Source organism: Ananas comosus, linkage group 1, assembly GCF_001540865.1.
Source record: "Ananas comosus cultivar F153 linkage group 1, ASM154086v1, whole genome shotgun sequence".
NCBI lineage: Eukaryota > Viridiplantae > Streptophyta > Magnoliopsida > Poales > Bromeliaceae > Ananas > Ananas comosus.
The window spans coordinates 13,374,238-13,398,870 of record NC_033621.1 but is presented as its reverse complement, the minus strand read 5'-3'; the positions used below and the strand labels follow the sequence as shown (position 1 = coordinate 13,398,870).

General features: G+C 37.9%; 2 protein-coding genes across 3 annotated transcripts; one reads left to right on the top strand and one right to left on the bottom strand.

Moving 5' to 3' along the window:
- On the bottom strand, nt 263-12,046 carry LOC109721776 (DDB1- and CUL4-associated factor homolog 1). 2 transcript variants are annotated; one of them, XM_020249560.1, is made up of 14 exons: nt 11,742-12,046; nt 8,962-9,043; nt 8,702-8,818; nt 8,454-8,626; nt 7,554-8,370; nt 7,338-7,435; nt 6,824-7,232; nt 5,305-5,904; nt 4,813-4,992; nt 4,200-4,706; nt 3,733-3,843; nt 3,437-3,555; nt 1,855-3,349; nt 263-1,308 (listed from the first exon to the last, which is right to left on the bottom strand). In XM_020249560.1, exons 1-14 carry the CDS (start codon nt 12,029-12,031, stop codon nt 592-594), a joined length of 5,715 nt encoding a protein of 1,904 aa, XP_020105149.1. In that variant the 5' UTR covers nt 12,032-12,046; the 3' UTR covers nt 263-591. The 2 variants fall into 2 exon arrangements, with proteins under 2 accessions (XP_020105149.1, XP_020105156.1); XM_020249567.1 differs by lacking the exon at nt 11,742-12,046 and adding an exon at nt 10,709-10,713.
- LOC109720246 (embryogenesis-associated protein EMB8) lies at nt 14,654-21,846 on the top strand. Its single transcript, XM_020247231.1, has 14 exons — nt 14,654-15,065; nt 15,626-15,715; nt 16,192-16,253; nt 16,872-16,972; nt 17,225-17,314; nt 17,610-17,732; nt 18,070-18,147; nt 18,495-18,580; nt 18,748-18,796; nt 19,137-19,193; nt 20,295-20,425; nt 20,552-20,635; nt 21,031-21,100; nt 21,245-21,846. The coding sequence occupies exons 1-14, from the start codon at nt 14,794-14,796 to the stop codon at nt 21,695-21,697; spliced, it is 1,746 nt and encodes a 581-aa protein (XP_020102820.1). The 5' UTR covers nt 14,654-14,793; the 3' UTR covers nt 21,698-21,846.

Here is a 24,633-nt window from a genome sequence, read left to right as displayed (position 1 = left end):
GCAGGAGCATAACCATTTTTACAATTTCAAATTCGATAGAGCTAATTTTAAAATAAAATTTTGTTAGGAGCTATTTGCAAAAAAAGCCCCTAAATTTATAATAGGTAAGATTTGCAATTGCAGCTTATAACATTCACACACGCATCCGGAAAAGCATATCCTTCACACGCAGCGACAGCAAAGCACATAATAAAAAAACAAAAAAAATAAAAAAAAAATCTCTCATCAAAACAGCCCAGAAGTTCAATTTTAGCCGATGGTAAAATAAAATCTACTGGAAAGATTAAGAAACGAGCTTAGATATAAAATATATAAATAAATATAGAACCCACCAAGAAAAGGAAAAAGAATTGCACTTATGTGGCACTTATTCTTTGCCATAGGTATATGGCAAAGTGGAAGTCCCCTCCCCTCTTTTCCTCTTCTTCCCCTCGCTCTCTCTCCCCAACCCTGCTCAGCCTTTTACTTACAAAGTTACATTCTCTTGTTGCTTCAAAACACTCCTCCTTTCCTAGCTCTACTCTTCCCGGAAAATTTTAGATACCAATAATTACAAAAGGTCACGAATTATATTCCTCGGCGCCTGAAGCTTTAGAATCCGTATCCATTGCCCGCAAAATCCCCCTCATCGCCGCTGCTCAGAGAGTCATCGTCGTCGTCGTCGTCCTCATCGTCGCCCTCAGCCATGATCTCGAGCAGGCCCGGCCCCCCTCCGAAATCTCCGTCGTTGATGTTGAACTCCCCGTCCTCGTCGATCTCGTCCACGCTATCAATGTCCTCGTCATCATCGTCATCGTCCGAATCGGTGTCGCCGTCGCCCGCCAGCTCAGCCGCGAGGATCGGGTCCACGTCAGCATCCAAATCGTCGTCGTTCTCCTCGTCTTCGTCTTCGTCTTCCTCTTCGTCGGTCTCGCCGCCATCGTCGGGATCGGAGTCGTCGTCAGTGGGCCGTTTTCTCCCAACCTCGTAAAGCCGTGCGGAGGAGAACATGTCTTCGTGGTCGTCCATGGCTACAACACCGATGAAAGAGTCGGTGGGGTCTGCAGCGAGGTCTAGGACGCAGCGATCGACTTGGACGGTGGCGATCTCTGAGTAGTTGACGGCATCGATCGTACGGAAGGCAGGGAAAAGGGGGTGCCGGACCCGCCGAGTCTGGACTGCCGACGTTACGTCCTCCAGATTACGCCGGAGTATAGCGTATATGACGTCCCCACCGCCGTTGAAAGTGATCACCGTTTGGTCTAAGCAAGGCACGCTTCGAAGTAGCTTGAATTTCCGGAGGTCCCACACCTCGGAATTCAGGATTACCTACAAGGGTTTCAGAAAAGTTTTTTGAGTAAGAAAATTGCTGTGTCAGAAACAGATATTTAGGTTAGTTTGGGACCCAAAGGTTTGACAAACTTTCAATATTGAGTTCTCATCTCGCCATTATTATATCTTACTTTGGTACATTTATGAAGAAAAACATCTAAAACAAGATTCAGTAACATATGCTAAAACTTGGAAAATGCTAAAGGGATGGGCATCAATTATGATCCGTTCGACCTTTATTTCTCCATATATTTCACAAACATCTTAAATCAGCTCGGATCACCATAAAGATTTCTCAAGGTTACCAAGTCAGATGATCTCCAGATAATGAAAATTTGGCACAGCCATGGCATCGTCTAAGATCTATCTTCACGAAACATAAACAATTAGTTGTCAATCGTCAATGGTATATTTGATAAATTAAATCTCTAGTTATCCAACCAAAATCAAACTCCAACGGATCCAAACCCAACAACAAACAAGCCTAGGCCAAGCATGCATAACAAACAACAGATGGAAGACAATTAATAGGATAGCTGGTACCTCATTTCCGGCAGGATGAAAGCCACCTCCGCCGTAGTCCGTAAACTGGTCGAACCGATGAATGGCACTGGCGCTACGCCGGTCCCACAAAACACCATTCCACAGCACCATAGTGTCCAAAGGGCTGAAATGTATCAGGGACTGATTTTGTCCTCGACCTGAGCTTGAATGACTATTCAAGTTATCAGGAAGCCGCAAATCCAAATTGCAAGTCTGAACATCATACAACAGAACCTCTTTCCTAGAGTTGTCCGCAGAAAGGGCTGCAAATACACTCCCAGAGTGGCTAAACTGTGCAGTTTTGCATCCTTCAAATGAATGCAAAGGCCCATTTGAGATATTAAAAGCATCCCATAGCTTCACCTCATAAGCACCTGAGGAGAGAACCAGTTGAGTCCCACCAGAAAAAGCAGATTCGACCATCGTAACGTGAGTTTGATGGCACGGCTGGCTCTCCAGGACATTCCCGGTAATAGTGTCAAATATTTTCAGCTCCCCAGAGTGGCTTCCAGTTGCAATACGTGAGGAGTCACCAAGAAAAGTAATGCATGTTAAGAGTGTTACATCATCTCTACAAGTCCGGCAAGGCCTGAACCTGCTATAAATAAACTGTCGGTCCCTCCGATGTGAGTGGATCCCACCGTACTGTTTCCTAAATTCGCGGGTGCCTACACGGGCGGTGACATTTGCAGGCGCATTTAGCCTGAGGCTTGACTCGGGGCAGACATGAGGGTGGAGGAGAGAGAGCGGGGGAAGAGTGGTAATTGGAGCTGGGCATTGGCGGTGCTGGTGCTTCAGGTACTGCACGACCAAGGAATCGAGGGTCATCCTCTCGGCATTTCCAGAGGCATATTGAATATCATCCCCCGAGTTGTCCCCAGGAAGGTTGTTGAAAATAGTCCGGCCGATAGCATTATCCCGTGGGGTGTAAAATGCTGAAGGCGACTGCAATGAAATATCCTTTGGTTTTGGAGTTTGACAAAATGGGGACTGAGATGCAAGATCCGCTGTTGCGATCCGCTTTGCTGGCGAGGAAGAAACAGGATCCTTCAATTCTGTTAACTTGCGCTTCATCGGCAACAGTATTGGGGTCTTCAGGGGAGGGTCCAGATCAGCACTAGAATTAGGAATAGAAAGAGAAAGACTTTCTGAAGGTGCCGAGGGACTTTTTAAGCCATGATTTTTCTTTAGTGACAAGTTAGACGAGAAGATTAGCGGCTTCTTCTTTGATGAAGCTGAAACTGGATCGCATTTTATAACACTGTCCTCATCCCGTGAGGTTACCTTCGCAGTATCTTGAAGAAACCCACAGGAGGTGCGGTAAGAAGGCCACTGGAGTGGCATAGATGGGGTTTCTTGGATAGAGATCTGGTGGAGGGGAGGGGTTACTCCCAATGGGGTCAAAGGGGTCAATTCAGCTTCTTTCTGTAGCGCCGAAGCAGCAGCTGTTAAGCCGGATGCTTGGAGATGTTCGTGAATCAGTTGTAACAACTCCCTGCAGATCAATTACCAAGTGTATAATATGAGAACTAAGTGAAGGGACAGTGTTGAAAGAACCCTAAAATGAAAGAAGATGCTGGACCTCGAGTGGTACGAAATGGGTGTAGCAGCAGCTATTGCCGCTCTCTCAATGCGCCTTAGTGTAGGAGCAGCAGCATCGGTGGCTGCCAAAGTGCTAGCCCTCCCAGAGTTTGTTAATATCTATCACGTCAATAAACCCAAAAGGAAAAATGACGAGTTAATTATTTGGAAAGGAAAGCTAAGAAAAACGATAAAACTGGTAAGTAAGAAAGCACGCTGCAAAAGAACATAAATACACACCTAAGACATACAACATATACTTCTAGATAGCTACATAAAATTTGTTACATCTCTTACCGCAATCAACTCAATTGCAACTTGGGCCAGCTCAGCCTGCCACCTACCCTGCTCATTTCCAGATGCCTGACTGCCTGAGTCTCGAATAAGCTCAGAAAGCTTTTTCCCAACCTGTAATAAATATAATAGTAGAATTACGATTTGCACTTATCTTAACTCCAATTGAAAGGAAGAAAGTAAAATTACTTGGTGAGCTTTTGTTTACGCTCCAACAATTTGATTCCAAGACATATTTGGTTATTTATTTCATTAATCTTACCACTGTTTTTGGACCCAAACCTAAGCCGTCATCCATGTCTTACATTTTCGGACCCAACCCACACGCAGACTAATACTCACTCAAAAATAAGCACACAGGGTCTAGGTCAACATCACGCCAAATAAACCTAGTAGGTCCAGCACCAAGCAGTGGTACCTAGACCCTACACGACCTGATAACAACTCTTATCATCCAAAAAAGAACATACCTGAAGCTTTGTTAGTATATGTGCAATCGTATCATCTCTAGCTAGGCCCAAAAGGACACGGCAAGCAAGAGCCCTAATGCAGTCAAGAGCGCCAGGCGGTGTGATCATGCGAGGATGAAGAAGATGCAACAGAACCTTTATACCATTGTTGGCCCTAACAGCTTCCCTTGCCTGACGATATCCCTGTTCCAATTGTGCAGCAAGGCCAGCACACCCAGCTCCCTGCCCTAAAGATATTCTCCGATCCCCAACTACTACTCCTGGAGCTACTTGTGAAGTATTTCCTTGGTTGGTGGCAGGGTTTGCTGCACTTCTATCAAGCTCCCGACTCTCATTCTGTACTGATATATTTCTTTCAGAATTTCTCTCTCTATTCTCTGAAGAAGGCCCATTCAGTGTTTGAACTGAACCAGGTTGATGACCTTGTGAGGGAACAGACGGCTTATTACTGATGGAAGGAGGAGGGCACACAAGATTGACCAACACATTTAAAGCCGGATGGATTATCTGATAAAAGTGCATAAAAAGGCATTACAAAATATGTTTAAAATCCATAAAAACAAAGGTGGACTCAGTAAATTAACACACTAAAATATGAGAAACCATATTAAACCTCAGGATCAGCATAACCAGTGGCGTTGGCTGAATCCAGAATGACTGCCATGCCCACACGATCGTTGCTTAGTGTAGCATTTACTATTGATTTACGGCTGTATGGTATGAGTGTTACAATATGAAGTACGCCAAGTGCATATTGGGCCAAGTCATGCAAATAGCGTTCAATAGGTGGCGCCTGCAAAAACCAAAGCCTAGGTGAGACTCCAGTAGTTCACTAACCATTGAATAGGTTGTACAAGAAAACATAAGAAGTGATAAAATAATAATGATAGTAATAACAATAATGAATCTGAAATGCAGAAACCCCTATATAGATAACAAAATTTTCACTTTGCCATACAGCAATACTCAAACAAACATCTTTCTCACTCAATATTTTACAAAGTGTCCTTAGGCTATATTAGTCTTTTTGCTTATTTTGTTGATTGGATTGTGAAATTCTGATATTCACAATTTTGCTGCGGTTTAGCAAAATCGATGTTAGTACCTGACACAATTCCAACATAGTTATGTGGCCATTATATGCCAAGAACTTATCTACTGCAGGCCAACGCGCTCTCACAAATGCAGGCCCCAGCTTTCTGTCACGCTGCATCTGAAGGAACACTGCATCCATAGCCTCGCTGCTAATATCCAAAGGTTTATATGCAGCTCTTGAACTCGAAGTATTCCGGGCAACACTACGGCCTCCTTTATTTGGACGAAGAGAATCCAAAAGCAAAAGGAGTTGGGCTCTGAAATATTGCCGTAGTGCAACACAAGTATGATAAGCGATCTGCTTTTCTGAGGCAGTCAAAACTTCAACAGGAGATCGATCATTTCTTAGATTGACATTTGATGTACCTAATGTGCCTGAATTACCACCTGATCTAACAGATGCAGCACCTTGTAAAAGACTCAACATTTTTTGTAGACCTTCCTGTGCATCAAAGGAATCCAATACTGCTCTGAAGACAAATGCAGCAGAGAAAAAGGTTGCTGCGTTCTTTCGAGCTTGATCTTGAGAACACTCAAGAAGCTGAAGAGCTAACTCAACCACCTGATGAACCACATCGGATGGGAGAGCACAAACGCGTTCCATGATACCCTGCAAGAATGGTTTGACAAGTCATTATAAACCTTCAGACAAATAAAGAATGGTTGATTATATGAATAGGATGATAATGAAGGTGGGTCAGTAGAGACCCTCCACACTTTGGGCTTTTGTGGATGGATACACATAAATATACTGAATATCTAATTACAACCATTAGATATAGATTTGATCAAGTGAGGGTGGAATAGGGCTGGCTACTTCCCCTGCAAGCTCAAGTCCCCGCAGGGATGGGAGTACTCCTGCTCCCGCTAGGAGGAAATGCTGAAAACTCCTGTCAAAGATGGGTTGGACATGGTTGCAAGTACCCATCCCGCATGGCACCGAACCCCACCTACCTCATTTATAGTTGATGCCTATGATAGTTACTAAATACTATGAAATGATAGCGAAACTTTTAGTCCAATTACATATTATATCAGATTGTTAGTTATATGGTGGTTGATTTCAACTTTTATAGCAAAATCATCCGTTATTGCTAATAAGTAATGAATAAGCTTTAAATATTGTATGAAAGAAGATCGAAATTGGAATTAAGCTTTTATATTAAATGAATTTGGACGTAGAAGTGATAATTAGAAATAGTTTTCTATTCATGATTTATGCATTTGCAGAGATCCCAGTGGATGAGCGAGGGCTTATCCTTAAGTGCAGACAAGCAGGAGACAGGAAATATTCGCGGTGACTGGGATGTGGAAATCTACTCGTCCCACCCTGCCCTTGCCATCTCTAGGTAGAAAATGCGATTTTTCAACCCAATGGATAATGAAATAAGTATGACAAGCAATTTTCCTTCTCAGGGCAGGCACAGGAATATGGCAGTATTGCCCTAACCCACCCCCTGCCATTACTCGTATGATCAGTGATCAATTACAAGAAAAATGAACTTCCATGTGAGCGGAATCAGTATTACCTGAAGAGAACCAATAGTAAATAAGCACGAGGATAGACCGAAAAATGTTTGAGTAACTCTACGGACAGAGAGAAGTTTTTGCATGCCACCACGATCAACAAATACAGCAGCAATTTTCCGATGAGCAGCTAGGGCACAAATTAGTTTGAGCACTTCAGGCAGTAGTTCCAATTGATCATCTTGATCTTTAATGCTTCGTTGTAGCAAGGCTAGGCAGACATCGACACCTTTTTCATGCAAAATCGGTCCCAAGGCTTCAACATATTCTCCCAAACTCTGAAGACACTGAATGCTATATTTTTCTCTGAGCTGGGAAAGAGGCTCGTCATCCAGAATGATGAAGTCTTCTAGTTCTGTGTCCTCATTGCATATTGAGTACACGAATTCTTCATTGACTCGATTGGAACTTCTGAACAAAGCATACAAGAATAATGCAAAAGAAACACAAATGAATATAGAGAAGGAGACAACTGAAGCTTGGGAAACAATAATATGTTTGTAGTGTTGCCATTACCGCGAGACTTCAGTTGACATAGCAGCATCAACAACAGTAGCTGCAGCTTTTGAAGCAGCTAATAAAGCAGCATCTTCATCATTTGTATTTTTCCAAGCCTACAAAAAAAAAAACACAGAATAATAAGGAAAGGATAGCTTGAACCCAATAACTAAATGGTACAAGGCTCTACTCTCCTTGTTAAATGCCGACCAGAGTATATCATAACTTGCTTACCTCTATAGCAGTTGTCTTAACAAGCTCAGCTGCAGCATCACCCGCCGCTTTGATAGCTTCAGCAGGTGCATTAGCTGCTCTAGCTTCGCCTTCAGCAGCTTCTATAGCTTTCTTTACCATTTCAGATATATCCTTTGAGCCAACACTGCAATCTCTCAATCGATCATCATTATCTTCTCCCAAAGAAAAACTGTCTAAATCAACCTTGCTTGAGTTCTTTCTTGCATCAAGCACCTCCTTGGTGTCTTCGCTCTTCGCCACAACCCTATCTCGAGAAGCACGCCCTCCTAACCGTAACCCAGAAGTTGGCGATGACAAAGCCCTCTCATTCTCTAAATATACTTCACTATTCCTTCCTTTTCCTCTTATCCTCGAACACCCTCTATTCAATCTTCGCCTTGATGAGTCTAAAACTAAACTTTCATCACCATCTTGTCTCTCTCCGTATTTCGACTTCCCATCCTGCAAACTTTGATCGTGCCTCACATCACTGTTTAGGTCCGCATTTTCCTTCTCGAGTGTACCAACAACTTCTGAAGTTGAGTTGGTCAGCTCGCTTTCATTTGGATCACCCAAAAGACCTTCTTCTCCTATCCTTGGGCCACCCAATCTAGAACCTTCCAGAACCTGACGGGATCTTCCCCTGTTATCTTCCCTACCTCTAACAGAATTAGCAAGCAAATTATGCTTTCCATCTGTAGGATAATTCGCATCCTTGTGGCTAGAACTTGCCTCTCCAAGGACTCGCATTCGCAGATATCTCATAAGCTTAGCTGACAAACCCAATGTTAAGAGATCTTCTACAATTTGGCTACCACTGAAGAAAAGAACATATATTACAAAAGTAATAAAAAGGCAATGAAGAAAAAGGAACAGAGGCAGAATATTCGAATTGCATACCCAGATAGAACTATAGCAAGTAGTCCAGTAGCGTATGTCCTCAACATTTCAGAGTCGCTTGGTTTATTCCTCCCGAGATACTTCCAATTGCATTCATCACCAGAAACTACAGAATCCTCCGTCACCCAGGTTTTTATATTGTCTAGAACGGCATCCTCAAGAACAAGGGGGTACTGGACAAAAAGGTGGGCAGATAATCAGCACCATTGAAAGTTATTAAACAGATTGAAGTTCCATATGATACAAACCATCCAGGCTGAAGAGCAGCTTATTAATAGCCTGGCAGTAGCAGAACGTACACCAACAGAGTATCTGCTATCCGATAAGAACTTTGATGAGATCAACTCGTAAAAATCATCGTTTTCCTGAGTGCATAATGGCATAATTCAAGAAGTAAGAAATACAATAATATTATGCAACTGACCAGTTAACAAGTAAAATTGTGTTTCATTGCAATATTCAACTTAGATCCAGGCAATATAATGCAGGACAAAAAGAATTTGCATACCCGAACTAAGCTACCGATCTTCCCAATAGCGTGAGAAGACCGTGAATTATTCAAAGACGAATTCCCAGATTCTCGAACATATCTACAAAAGACAGAAAGAATGAAATAGTTATAGCCCAAATGGCAGGTAGCACAAATATTCAAAATGTACTAACATTATTAAGCAAAATTTCAATCCCAAAAAAAGAAAAACTTTATTAAGCAAAATTCCAGAAAAGGCTGCCAACAAATGGTAACCTAAGGAATACCAAATGTTCTTATAAAAAATGATAGACTAATGAAAAGATAAATATCAACCATTCAATGCTCATTAACATAGAATATGAATAATGATCTGTAATATCCCAATTTCTTTTTTGTGCGTGAGTGTATTGCAAGAAGAGGAAGAGGAAGAGGAAGAGGAAGAGGAGGAGGAGGAGGATATAACACATTATTATTCATATTCTAAGAGTGAATGAACATTGAATTGTTGATATTGATCTTTTCATTAATCTACCATTCTTGATAAAACATTTGACTCTTTTTTTCCTTCTGTGTGTGTATTGCATCTCTCTGTAAATGAACAGTTCTTTGAGTCATAACTATACATAAAGAACACTTCATCCTACAATTTGGAATCTTAAAAATTCAAAATTATGAGGTAGAAAGGGAGAAGATCCATCAATTTAACAGATCTGTAGAGAAAATTGTCAACACAAAAATTTAAGCAAGCTTCAAAAGGTATATTTTAATACTCATTTCCAACAAATACAAAAAACATATGCAGAATGCACATCAATGTTTCATCCTCATATTAAAAAGACGGGGCAGATAGAACCTCCAAGGACAATACATATTGGTTACAAAGTGACTGGACATGTAGACACTGTTCTAAAAAGTGGTGCATGGACTAGCATATGCACCCGCATATGCGGATACAGTCACTTCATTGCACCACATAGACAACATCAGCATATTACTCAGACACCACAAAATGAGCAAATGAGCAAGCTACCTAATAACTTGTTATATATTAGGAGGTAGCCTGACTCTATAGTCTCTACATTAGCTAGTCAAACAACTAAATATCATTAAATATGATAGACAATTTTGTTACTAGTTGTTTTTCAAATTGAGAATAGTTTTTTGTAATAAATTACATGAAATTTGACACTCACAATGCTCAACAACACATATATTTATTATAATTTTTCTTCGTGATTTTTCTTCCTTTTGTCCTCATTTACTAGATATCTTTGTACTCACACGTAGTGCTACACAGTAACTTGGCACCACATCTTTTGCTTCTGAGAACTTTGAATGCACAAACATATCTGTATTCAAGGATCTAACACAATCAAGCACAATGGCAAAGAGAGATCTAGCACTTGTCCTTAATGGGTCAAACAGAACTCAACCTTGAACCATCATGCACGCATAAAGTTAGATCAGTTGACCTATAAGAAGAACCAAACATAACAAAACATTTCAAAAGTAAGACCGGAAGGACGTAAGGAATAAAGAGTGTTGTAAGGCAGGGAAAGGTGCCTCACTCATATTCTACGGTAATGTATTTAAAGGTGATAAGAAGTATGCGTGAACACACAGATGCATACAGAGCCAGAGAGAAAATTCTAGAATAAAATGCCCTAATTTCAATTTATAGTAAAAAAAAAACCACGCTTTAAAGTAGCAATGAAAATTTGAACAAGGATTATCAATGCTAGCTACACTTAAAAAATCTCCTAATTAACAAGAGTGGTGTTACATGTATCACCCTTTCCCTGCAAAAGCTCAAGCTATGTTCTTCGTCCTTGACAATTAAATTCTGCAACATTTAACCAGATTAATCCAAAAATATATATAAATATCAAAAGTTCAAGCAAGCTTGGTACTCCCTTTTTGATCAGTCAAATCAACAACCTTGCTGTTATCAGAATTTTTTTAAAAAAATCTCCTAGAAAAAGAAATGGTTAATGAATCAATGCAACAACCTTGCCGTTATCGGAATTATAAAAAAACTATATCCTAGAAAAAGAAATGGCAGATGAATCAACCCAACTATAACTCAATCTAAAAAGGTGATGACCCCCATACACTCCCCCACCCCCCCAAAAACCCCACAAGGTAAGGTACGTTTTGTAAGGTCAATTCATTCACTTGTTACTATGATGGAAGAGTGGTTGTCACTGTATAAACATTGATATGCTCCCACGAAAATATTACAACATCCTAAAGATAAAATTTGCCTGACTGTTCAGCCTCAAAATGAAGCCTACAACTTGTGATAGTCCTCTGTAGCTTCAAGTTTCAAATACAAACTCGCCTATGTCTCTTGGTTACAAAGGTTGTGGCTTTTCATTGAGAATGAAGTCTCTTAATCTCACAAAGAAACTATCTCGTAGGACTTATCTCCTTTGCAAGGTTTCATTAGCAGTAGAATAGGAGAAATGATTAACCTGAGACGAATGAAGCAATTTACTTAGAAGAAAAGGGAAAGCAAACTCTCATTGTAACTACTGGTTAATTGCAACTAATTTGGCGGTGCATTATTACGAGCTACAAAAATGACAAAAAGAGCACAAATTCAAGGAAATAGACCAACAAAACAAAAATCAGAGTTCATCAATCAACCATTAACAATAAAAAGAAAGGAAGAACCCTAAAAGTTATTCCCAAAACGACAACCCCCGCCCATTTCTCACCACCCAGTAAGACCCGGCGAATCAAAACCCTAAAACCCCCAATTTCGCGAAGAGAAAGATAGGAGGGGAGGGGGAAGGGCGGGTCAAAGAACGCACCTGGCCTCCTGGGCCTCGAGCATGGAGGCGAGCGTGTGGAGCAACCTAGGGTTGGGGCTCCCCTGCGCCTCGGTGATCCTCGCGATCAGCTTCTGCGCCTTCGTGAGCAGCGCCTCCTCCTCCATCTCTACTGGCCCCCGCAGCCTAGGGTTTCTCTCCTCTCCTCGAGAGGGGGGAGGGGTTCGAATTCGATTGCGAAGAGGGAAATCAACGTCGGAGAAGAGACGAAGCGAAAGGGGGAGAGAGGGAGAGAGGTTGCTTATACCTAGGGGTACACCCGACACCCTCATCGTGGTATAATACACCACGGGAGTATTTTAAATAAAATCATAAACCGCTAAAACAGCGACGCGTGGCGTCATCGGTGTTGATAGCCGTTTGATGGAGCGGCGTGTGGGTGTAGTATAAGGGATTACGTTGTGGCCGCGGAGGAGAGGATTCGAGTGGGAGGAAGGAGAGCAACGGCGCGGCAGAGAATCTGGAAGCGTCATGGTTCCGGGGCTCTTTAACTGAAATGACGGAATTGCCACCGAGCGATGGGTTTAATTACGGAAATGCCATCATAGTGCGGAGTCGCCAATTTCGGGGCGGGGAGAGTTGGAATTGGGGGCGGGTGGGGCCCCGAATCTACGTGGCGCTAAATTATTGGCTGGAATGGGAAACGTGGTTTTAGAAGTTACGTGCGCCACGTGGCTGCTTGTTTTTGGTAAATGTAAAAACGTAATTGGTTCCCATGAAATGCGTAATAATATAATTTAATTTAATTTGAAATCAACATGTGTTTACATATTTACCTCTCAAAATATAACACTTTTATAGTATATGCTATGCAAATGTCACGATTTAAATTATGGATCTATGCTATACCATGATAATGGTTGGTGGATTTTAATATTATATGGGCCTTTTTTTTGCAATTAGCCCCTTGACAAAAATTTACTTAAAAAATAGCCCCAGTAAATTTAAATTTGTAAAAATAATTTGATTTTGCCACGCAGACCCTACATCAACGCCACATGGACGGAGTGGTAAGTTGAACACAGTGAATTATTCACCGTGTTTTACCATTCACCGTGTTCAAACACGGTGAATGGTTCACCGTGTTTCATACTTATTTTTTTTCATAATACGTATATTTTTTCTTTCCCTTCTCTTTCTCCAGACACGTTGAATGGTTTACCGTATTTAACTTAACTATCTAGCCAGCCCGGCACACATGGCGTTGACGTGGCGTCTGTATGGCAGGGTCAGGACTATTTTTGCAAATTTAAATTTGCTGGGACTATTTTTAAAATAAAATTTTTTCAGGAAGCTAATTGCAAAAAAAACTCATATTATATTGGTAAAAAATTAAAGAAATATGTAACTCTTACCGCTAGAGATATTTTTGTTGTTTTTGTATAATTAATGTAAAATAAATGAATATAAACAATATTTTTGAAGAAACAATAAAAATATTGCAAAACTATGAAAATCCGCAAAAACGGAATAAGCCTTTATATTAAAATAATGAATTTTTATACTAATATATGGTTATTGGTGAAATTAAAAGTTAAAATGGAGTGAAACAAACATTTATAATATATACATAAATGGCCAATAAAATTAAAAAAGTATATTCCTACATTCTGGGCCTAGTTTTTTTTTCGGCTCCGGCCAGCCCGGCCCATTACATTCGAAAGTTCTACTACTGCTTTTAATAGTTTATGTCGAGTTCATGGCCCACAAAATTATTAATACTATCAGGGACCATTTAGTTATATACAGTTTGTAACTGTATCGGAGTTGTAACTATATATAAATTCACATTCAAATTCAAATTTACTATTTGATTTTATATATTTGAATTCGACCGCTAAAATTAGAACTGCATGAAATGACTCAAATGCAGCAGAGTTGAAGAGAGTAACATTAAAGAAAAATAAGGTTGCCTCTCTAATAACCCGTCAAATAGAAATTTTTGTTTTCCCACGCAGAGAATAATTTTACCATTGCATATATAAAATGATAATTTTTTATAAATACACTTGTAAACCCTATATAATCAAAGAAAATATTTATAATTGCTGTTACGTCTAACCAAGTAAGATGTTTATAATTATAACTGCTGTATTTTTAACTAAATGTATTTTAATTTTTGCTGCATTTATAATTTACTTCCAAGCAAACAGTGTTGTTACAAAAATCAAGAGTGTTAAAATTGAGATTACTTATCAAACAATATACCACATCAAATGATTTTAGAAGTTGTTATTTAACATCTACGTAATTTGGGCAAAAGAAGTTGGTCCATGGTGGACCAGGTATACTAAAGTATTAATTACTCTATTATGATATCACGCATTAGCGCTATTGGGTCCCACTCTGACGTGTAACTTCGTGATAATAATAATAATAATTAATTAATTAAAAACTAACGTCCACGTGTATGAGTTTTCTCAATTTAGATCTCCTACTCTTTTGACAAAATGGCTCTAATTTTTTTTGCACCCTGATTGGGACCAACAAATTTGACCATCTTACGTGGCAACACTTTTTCTGGGTAAAAAAATTGTGGGGCCCACAGAAAGGGATCTACTCCTGTGGCTAGTGTTGCTCCACGTCATACAAAATACAAAAAAGGGTATTTGTTGGATAACCTACTAAGGACAAAAAATTTTACAATTGTAAACCAATCGTATTATCATAGTATTATTTTTTTATATAATTTAGATGTAATCACATTCACATCATTCTATAAAATATAAATTAATAAAATTTATAAATATAAATTCGGATTATAAAAATTGAATAAAATATTTATATTATGTATTTATATTAAAAAATACAAAGGTTAGGTTCATGGTGCACCGGGTTCACCGAATATATTCACCACTCGCTCTCTTTCTCTCTCTTTCTCGAAACTATCGCCTTGTCCTTTTCCAAACCAACGTCCTCTTCGTCTCCTCCCTCGGCCCCCCTCGCCCTCCTCCTCCTCCTCCTCCTCGTCGATCCCCAAATCCCATCCAAACCCTAATCCAACCCTACCAATCTCTCCGATCCCCGTGGTTCAATGGCGATCCCCGTCGCCTCATTCGCCGACGAGGCCTCCGCCTGCACCTCCGCCGCTGCCCTCCTCCTACGCGCGACCGCGGCGGCGTCGCCCTCGCACTACCTCCTCGCCGCGCTCCTCCTCGTCCTCGTCGTCCTCTGCCGGTTCCTCGAGATCCACCTCCTCCGCGACCTCCTCCGCGGCCTCCGCGGCGACCCCGTCGCCCTCACCTTCGATCCCGCGTCCGAGATCTACCAGGGGGTCGCTTCCAAGTGCCGGAGCATCCACGGAAGGTGGATTCGCGATCCTGTAGCTGTTTTGGTATTGCTTTTGTTGAATATAATCTATGTCTGTTTAAGCTTTTAGAGAAAAAGGATTGTTTTGTATCTCGTCAGAGCAGGGGTTATGAGTTCAAGTATTTTGGATAAGCTTAGTTTATGTTCCCTCATTTTATCCAAGTTCAAATATTTGGTGTATCAAAATATCTCGATCCAGAGAAAATTTTCTCTGTAACATGTATTTCATAGATTTGTACCTAATTAATTAATCCTGTTGAGCCATGGCGACATGGTGGAGGGTCTAATAAGGACGATACAATTGTTTTATATTGAAATGGGGTCGAGGAAAAATTTTGGTTTTGTACTCTTTTGCGAGATGGGGACTTTTGACTGGATATTGTTATTTCCGCATGGAAATAACTGGTGCAAAGAAGACTTTTTTTTATTCTCAAGGCAAGACATGAAGGGTTCGGAGAAAAATAGTTGTCTCACATATTCTTTTTTCTTTGAAAATTTTGGTTTTTTTGGATTGTTTTATGGTGGTTTTTGTGGTGATTGATGAGAATTGTGTGCAGGTATTTGGCCACGCCGTGGCTCGCCAGTCCCCATTTTCAGACGGCATTCTTGAACTTCTTTGGGAGGCCTCCTTCTTTTACCTACAGGAGGTAGGAAGAAGATTTTTAAGTCTATTATCGGTTAAATTCAGTATATTTGCTTTTCTGCTCTGTGAATGCTATAGTTTTGTGTACAATATGTGTACATATATTGTAATTAGTTTGGATGTGTTGGTGCTCATTTGTTAGGTAATATGAATCAATGCACATTTGGCTTAGTCATAAGACTCATATCTGATTACCTGACCACCTGTGAGAGTGTCTTCAGTGACTACATGATGTTTATCAGATTACAATGTGAAAGAGAGAAATTTCATATATGCCTTGTTAAGGTTGGAAGCACAACCAATACTTCAATGGACGAAGCATAGCTCTTATAATTCTATAAAATACTGAACAGAGGAAGTAGAATGTCCTTCAAAACATTTACTGAACAACTTTTTTGTTGTGATTTCTATGTATTTCAATTCAATGGCAGGATCTATAGAAACTCTCAATCTATTCTGAATATATATTCTTATTTTCAGGCAATTATTTACTGTCCATGATGGAGGAACAATTGCTTTGGATTGGTTGCTTGTTTCTGATGGTAAGCTCTTAAAATTGTGAAAACACCACATAGTTTTTAACTATTGAGTTGACAGTTACTATTTTGTTTTTAATTTAAAACCTACAGCTCTTATCCAGCCAACTATATTCAGAGGAGTGAAGTGTGGAATTCCTTAGCTGTCATAGTATGAAATATGAATTATGAAAGAATTATAGCTCTTCATTATAACAAATTGTTTTCTTTGGCATCTATTGTCACTCTCCGAGGAATTATTATCACTAAGTGTTTGGTTGACCTGTTCTTGAGATTCTCTGTTACCTGAATTATTTCCACTGATTGTCAATCTAGACTTTGTGACTTAGTGTATCTTTGGCTTGACTCCTGGACCAGCATCTCCGCTGTGAGAAGCAGCAGCCAATTGTTTGGCAAACAAATAGTCTGAATCTTTTGATACGGTCCGAACTGGAATGAGCTTCTAGGCAACAATAGCAGAAGCTCCAAATTGAAAGTTTTCTGTTGCCACAGGTGGAAAGTTGTTGGGGGTGATTTTCATGAAGCATCTATTGAAGCTTTTCTATTATAACAGATAGTCAGAAATTATACTTGAATTTGTGCCAAATCAAATGTTCTGACTTCATTGCATCACTTCTGTCTCAGTTGCAGGAGATTTTTCTAGCACAGCCAAGGTCATTTCTAAAGATGATACAACTCCTCTTGTGGTTATCATTCCTGGACTGACCAGTGATTCTGCTGCTGCTGTAAGTTCTGGCTGCTTAATATACTTTCTTTATGTAAATCCATGTCTAATAACTTGATTGTTTTTCTTGAAATATGTAACTACATGCCTGGTAACGTGGTTAGTTACTTGAAGAGTTTGTAGAAATGTTAGTTCTCTTAAAAAATTTTTGGCTAGAATTATTGCACATATTAATTTGCTACATTTTTTCAATCGAATTGCTTCCAGCTGCTGCTTTTTATATGATAATCTAATAATCTGATGTGTGTCACAGTATGTTAAACATCTAGCTTATTCAATGGCAAGCCATGGATGGAATGTTGTTGTAAGCAATCATAGGGGTCTTGCAGGCATGTCCATTACGGTAAGTTCTGTTCTAAGTACCATTTTTGTCCTTTTCGTTGATGCACTAGCATTAAAAAGCTATAATTCAAATGGTTTCTGTCTGTGCGTGGGGAAGTCTTATTAGGTTGTTTCCTTTCTTAATGAGTATATTATACATGCCTCAGTTATCTCAATCTTTCCTGGGTACTCAATAGAATAGAGTCTAGTGTGATTCTTAGGAGTCTCTCCTCTATTGTGTCACCGAAATCCATTTATTTCTTTGTTGTGTTGCTGGCTTGCCTTTTGATCTTATAGAACCACCCTATTTTCAACAGTCAGATTGCTTCTACAATGCTGGATGGACAGAAGATGTTCGGGAAGTTGTTAATTATCTTCATCGAGAGCATCCAAAGGCTCCACTATTTGCTGTTGGGACCAGCATAGGCGCCAATATCCTGGTATGCACTGCAAAGAAGAAATTGTTGCCACCTTAGGCTGTCAGGATCTGTTTGTCAAATTGGAAAATTTACTGCTTCCTTCCGCGAGGTTTCCATTTTTTTTTTGCTTCCTGGGTGTGGAATGTGATCCATAAATGTTACAAGCTGAAACAACACTCGTCTTTTTACTCTTAAGAATATAGTGAAAGTTATACTTTTCCATTATGTACTATTTTCATGGTTTTATCACTCTTAAATTCTCTTATCTTATCATTTTAATTATGCATGTTAAGGTCAAGTATAAATGATAAATGCAGTCTTTCATAGTTTATTACATGCTCTCCAAATGCCTCTTAAGGTCAAGTATCTTGGAGAAGATGGGGAGAATACGCCTGTTGCTGGTGCTGCATCTATTTGTTCTCCATGGGATCTGGTGGTTAGTTAACTAAACTGTCTTTTTATTCAGTATAATAATACTATAATGGAGTTTTCACTTTTTATTACTTGTCAATAAACACACATCAAAGAGCAGTATTTCATTTTTGGGCTCTCTCTCTCTCTCTCTCTCTCTCTCTCTCTCTCCCTTTTTTTTCCTTTTTTCATGTGTATTCACAACCACATTGATATTTGAGTTTGATTGCTGATATTATCAACTATATGATGACCTTGATGCTTTAGGTTGTGACTAATTGCATTAATTGACTTTTAAATAACATAAATATCATTTTTGTTGCTGATTCTTAACGGTATGCAATTTCTGGTGTCTCACGCTTATCTTTGTAGGTATGCGACAGGTTCATATCTCGCAAGCTTGTGCAAAGGTGCTATGACAGAGCACTCACGATTGGTCTCAAGGGTTACGCTCAGCTGTATGTTTCTATTAAACTTCCTGCTCGGAAAATAATTAATCTGATGTGCGATCATATATTCCCTGTAGTTTCTATGCTGTTCATCCACTACACTTAAGTTGCATTTTACCGGAATTGGCATATATAGTCTTTAATATCTACTAAGCTACTTTTTCTTTCTTTTGCAGACATCAGCCTATCTTGTCTCGACTTGCAAACTGGGAAGGCATTAGGAAAGTATGCCTCATATTCTCTGCTTCTAGTTGGTCTTTCTTGATTTTGTTTTATTGGGAAATTCAGTAATTTCAAAATCGAGATAAAGCTTCAGAATTTTTTTTTGTTTTTTTACCCACTATTGGATGTAGATTATTATAGCGATAAACCTAAGCTTTCATGTACAATTTCAACTTAATATATACTTTTTGTTATATATACGCAGTATTGAAACCATCATGTTTTCAAACTTTATGCACTGAATTATTGGTATTTCTGTTCACGACGCAGTCTTATTACTTTCTTTTGTCTGGTTGCTCATACGATAAATTAATTTTCTAGTTTTATCTTGTGTTTTTACCAGTCGCGCTCTGTAAGGGACTTTGACAACCATGCCACTTGCCTAGTTGGAAAATTCGAGGTACGACCTCAAGCTCTGCCATTTGGTTTCTGTTACTCGTCAATATAATCTGATTGGCTAGAGTGCAGACAACAACATCTGGTTTATGCAGAATGACAGAAATGAAAAGTACAATTAATTTCAGTGCCATAAGGTTGGGAATTCTTTTTTTTTTTTTTTTGAGAGGAAAGGTAGCATGCTACCGCTTCATTCATTTAGATTATGAACTGGGCTACAAACTGAAGCAATAGAGCCTTGAGGAAAATAAAAATAAAAATAAAAGTAGAGGATATTAAAGATTATTCAATTTCCACCGTCCATTTTGACATAATTTATTTACTAAGTAAACGATGTCGAAAAAAACTAAAATTTTATTCCTAAGAACTTTATACCCTAGATCATATTTAACGGTGTGGATCGTTAATTTGAACACCCTAAGATCGAAAACAAGACTATAGTACCGAAGCTCCGGTACTATAGATAGTATAGTAGCCTAATTCTCTCTCTCTCTCTCTCTCTCTCTCTCTCTATATATATATATATATATCTAGCAAAAAAGGTCCCAGGTTTTCCTAAGCGAGCGAATCTTAGACGCTAATAAGGTTGGGCAAATTAAAGAACTTTTTCCTATTTAAGAAGATATATCTACTATTGACCTGTTGGCAAATTGAGTTCCAAGTAATATTTCCTTTATTTCTATGTTAAATGCAGGCAGTATAGGAACATATATTCTTTTCTTAAAATGACCAAAAGTTAATAACTATGATCCTCTCTTTTGTATTAGAAAAGTGCACTACATTCTATTTATGTTGCTTGATTCCGATACAAATCTCTAACCAACAAATTGTAAAGCTCACTGAAAGATAATTTCTTTACTGGAATTCTATAATGCTTTTTAGTTCCAAGATCTTAGATGACATTGTCTGAAAATCTGGCTCTTGTTAACTAAAACTGAAAATTAGGAGGCTTAAAAGGTCAGCTGAAATGTTTAATCCGTATTAAACATAAATACACATGTTTACTCAGTTTTTTGGGAGGAAGATCGCCGTCTTCTTTTTTAAAAAAAATGAGAAACTAGGAAGATCCTGTTGATTGTTTAGTGATACATCATTCTTTCCTCAGACTGTAGATACATATTACCGCCGGTGCAGCAGTGTCAGCTATATTGGGAATGTCTCAGTGCCGCTATTATGCATCAGTGCTTTGGATGATCCAGTTTGCACAAGAGAAGCTATCCCTTGGGATGAATGCAGGTATATATGCATCAAGTATTAATGTCTTGTAAGAATAAATTTTTTATTCTCTCTCTCTCTCTCTCTCTCTCTCTCTCTCTCTCTCTACATTATAACCATATTCAACTTTTTTATTTGTTGCTATAGAGCCAACAAAAACATTGTTTTGGCAACAACGGCACATGGTGGGCATCTTGCATTCTTTGAAGGGCTAACAGCAAAGAGACTTTGGTAAGTTGGCTGCCCTTCTTTCCTTCGGTTTTTCTTCTTCTTTTTTTGTTTTTTATTTTGATAATCCGGAAGACGTGTGATTGCTATAACTAGGAATTTTGTAATAACATTACTTAAGTTCCTTGGAATGAAGAAGTAATACTTCTTAAATCTCTTATACTGTAAGGACGTAAAAAGTTCAAACCCACTGATAAGCATGCCTGATTCTCCAACTGTTGTAAAAATGCCCACCAAGTGTTTTGGCTGCACTGGGATTGCATGTAAAAATGTAAAACTATTTACATTACCATCACCAAGTTATTTGCTCGAAACTTCACCTCTGCATCCAATTTTCTTCTTTTGTTTTCTCTGTTCATAAATATTCTTTGTAACTCAGAAAATGGCATCATTTTTAGGTGGGTTGGAGCTGTCCGAGAGTTCCTCTCCGTTCTACACTACAGTCCATATATGCATGGACAGAAAAAGGTGACATATCTGCTTTGTAACTTACAGAATCTACTTGTTCTTAACTTCTAAATCATAAAATTCCGAATATTGTAGTTATTTATCAATTTTCAGCTGATCATCTTTTACAACAAAAAAATCTAAACTTTCGTAATATTGATGCAGACGCCACACCCTGGCTTGCACTCTTCATTGGAATCTTCCATTGATAAGAGTCCATATGTAAACATAATGGAAGATGGAATGGTCGCCGCAGTATCTAATGATGCAGCAGAAAACAAGGACTCAACCGAAGACCAAACAACACATGAAACGAAACCCGAAGATTTCGCGGCGGCGGTTGGCGAACAACACGAAACCGGTATAGATGCGAGCACGAACTCTAATCATTGCACGGTAAATTCTTTAGAAGAAAAAGAAGAGAAGGGCGAGGCAAAGAACGTAAACGAGGCGATTGCCCCTTTAAGAAGATCCGTAAATCAGCTCTCGCGACGCCACGGGAGGTCGATGTGGTTGTTTGCGTACATCGCCGTGGTATCATCTTGGCCTCTTCTTGGTTCTTTATTATTTATTGTCTTCAGAAAGAAGTTCATGAATTTAGGATGGTTTACAAGATGAAATGGTGGTCACAAGTGCTTGTATATTTGTTTGCTGAGAACTTAAATTAAATGCCAAAATTAAAGGAAATTGAGTTTTAATAGGCATGTATGTATCATTTGATGTGCTTTGATCATCACTGCAATAAATGCACAATTATTCATCATCAACTTATACTGAAGCCACTGGTGAAATATCAATCGGTGGTGTTTTGGTTGTTGAAAAACTCTTCTTTTTTCCTTTTTTGATTTTTTTATCTATAGATTTTTTTTATCTATAAAATTAAAGGAATAATTGCTTATATCCCTCAAAACTTCAGAAATATCTTCTTTTTTTTTTTTTTTTCCAATATACCCCTCATTTATTCCTCTCTTATTCAAAAATACTCTCGCAGTTATCCTCCGTTAAGTTATCTTGGATTAAACGTGATTTAAATATTTACTAGAGTTAAAAAAAAAAAATACAATACTGTTTTTGTCTTTAACTTGAGGGCAAATAAAAAAAATTGGTGATGGTAAAGTGATATATTTGAAAAGATAAAAAAATAAAATACTTTTTTTGTCCCTAACTTAGGGCATGTTTGGTTGTTCGTAAGTGAAACAATGAAAATGGTATTTTGGTGAAGTGGGATTTTTTCGGTTGTTTGGATTATAAAAGTAAATATGTAAGTGACTTTTGAAAAGTGAATCAGTAAAGTGAATCAGTGAAGTGGATTATAACTAAAAGTGAATCAGTGACTTTTGGTGAAGTGGGATTATTTCGGTTGTTTGGATTATAAAAGTAAATATGTAAGTAACTTTTGAAAAGTGAATCAGTGAAATGGATTATAACTAAAATTCATTTTTTTGATTTCGGCAAAAAAAATTCCGAAGTCGTTGAAAGTGGGCCGTCTACTCCACGCGACTTATGAACCGCATCCAAAAACCTTTTTTTCATACCATTTACAAAAAATAAAAAAATAAAAAAAACCACCGTATATATCTTAACAAAAAAGAAACCAACATATCCTTTTTTAAAAAAAAAAAAAAAGAAAAAGACGTGCCTTATTGCATACCATGTAAAAAAGGAAAAAAAAGAGAAAAAAAACTACGCATTTAAAAAAAATTATTTTATTTTTTTATTTTCTTATATAGAACCAAACAATAGAAGTCATAAAAATTGTATTTTTTTCTTTCACTTTTTTGAAACTAAACACTTGGAACTCAAAAGTGACTTCTATAAAAGTCACTTTTTGAAAAGTAATTTTTTCACTTCGATCGCTTACGGACAACCAAACATGTCCTTAAGAAAGGTGATGATAGAAAGATATATTTGAAAGGGTAAAATTATTATTTTACAGAGATAATTGTTATTGCCAACAATTCAGTAATAAAATTTAACTCTAGATGTATATTTAAAATAACTTTTAAGAGTGGTAAATCTAAAAGTCAGAAACTTTTCGGGGTATATAAACAATTGCCTCAAAATTAAAACAATGAAAAGGTTGTTTTCTGTAAAAAAAAATTTTCTCTCAAAATTAGTTTTCTACGATTTCTTTTTTCCTTTTTATTTTCAAGAGAGAAACCATAATTGGTGATGACTATGTATTTTCTACGGTGGCACTTGGAAAAGAAAACGAAACCTATATAGATTTACAGTAAGTTTTTTCTAAAAATATTATTTAAGTCATATTTTGTCAAATAGCATTTTATTCCACACTAAGGACCAGTTTGGTATAGGTGGGATCATAGAAATATGTATATAGCATAAATATGTATTACTTGATATGTAAAAAAATGCACCGAATTTATCTGAACTATGAACTAATTTGAATCGAATTCGACATTTAAAAATTTTGATTTTATCGTCCAATCTTTCAATTGTTTGATTTGAGCCGGTCAACGATATTTTGACTTCAAAATTTAAATCAATTACTTATTTTGCTGAATTTATAATTACGAGAATTGTATGAAATATACTGACTAAACTTATAAAGATAAACAATAGGTTCAAAATTTGAAATCAAAATGACAAATTCAAATTAAACAAATTAAAAAATTAAATAGTAAAACAAAAAAAAATTAGGGTGGTTTAAAGTGAGAAAGTGTGAAATCATGTGGGCTACTATACTCTTATATGAATATTGGGCCCTTCGTACTCATAAGTTGTCTTCGATGATGCGGCTTCCGAATCGACAATCCACTCCGTTAAATATGATCTAGAGCATTTAAAACTTCTAAAAAATAAATTTCGTAATTTTTCAAAATCATAATAAAGTCCATCAAACGGGCATAAAATGAACGGTCAAAATCGAACGACGTCCTATACATGGATGATCGGATCCTTCAATTTAAGATCGGAGTTATTGATCTTTATCTTGGTAGTGAATAGAATTTTCTATCAAAAATTCAACCTATTCCAATTCTTTTATACCGTTAAACTAGCAAATATCCTATACCGGCCTTTAAAAATTGTCAATTTTGTGAGCTTTCGATCGTAAGGTAAATGATGTCGAAAAATTATAAAATTTGATTTCTAGAAGTTTTAAATGCTCTAGATAACGTTTAACGGTATGGATCGTAGATTCGGAAGCTCTATCATCGAAAACAACTTATGAGTACGGAGGCGATCGTACTCATAAGAGTATAGTAGCCAGACTCCATATGTATATGTGTGTGTAGAGCTACTATGCTATCGGATCATTTTTGCCCTTAGATTAATCCCTTTGATCATTTTTAACTTTTGGATTAATATGATTACCCTGTGGGGATCACTCAATCTTGGGTCAAAAAGTCGGCAGCATAAAACTCTCTATACTTTTGATAACATAGTAGCTCTACACTATATATATATATATATATATATATATATATATATATATATATTTGATCTTATATTCGAATTTATATTTTAAAAATTTAGATTTAATATAGTATATCTTGAAATATGATAAAGAGAAATAATTATTTTAGGTTCAG

Bases quoted from the DNA above. Each gene is read 5' to 3' on its own strand.
- LOC109720246 (XM_020247231.1), top strand. From the start codon at position 14,794: ATGGCGATCCCCGTCGCCTCATTCGCCGACGAGGCCTCCGCCTGCACC. The intron at 20,426-20,551 runs GTATATATGCAT...TTGTTGCTATAG, and splicing joins ATCCCTTGGGATGAATGCAG to AGCCAACAAAAACATTGTTT. The intron at 20,636-21,030 runs GTAAGTTGGCTG...CATCATTTTTAG, and splicing joins CTAACAGCAAAGAGACTTTG to GTGGGTTGGAGCTGTCCGAG.
- LOC109721776 (XM_020249560.1), bottom strand. From the start codon at position 12,031: ATGAGGGTGTCGGGTGTACCCCTAGGTATAAGCAACCTCTCTCCCTCT. The intron at 5,905-6,823 runs GTAATACTGATT...CCATTCTTGCAG, and splicing joins TTACTATTGGTTCTCTTCAG to GGTATCATGGAACGCGTTTG. The intron at 1,309-1,854 runs GTACCAGCTATC...AAACCCTTGTAG, and splicing joins TTCATCCTGCCGGAAATGAG to GTAATCCTGAATTCCGAGGT.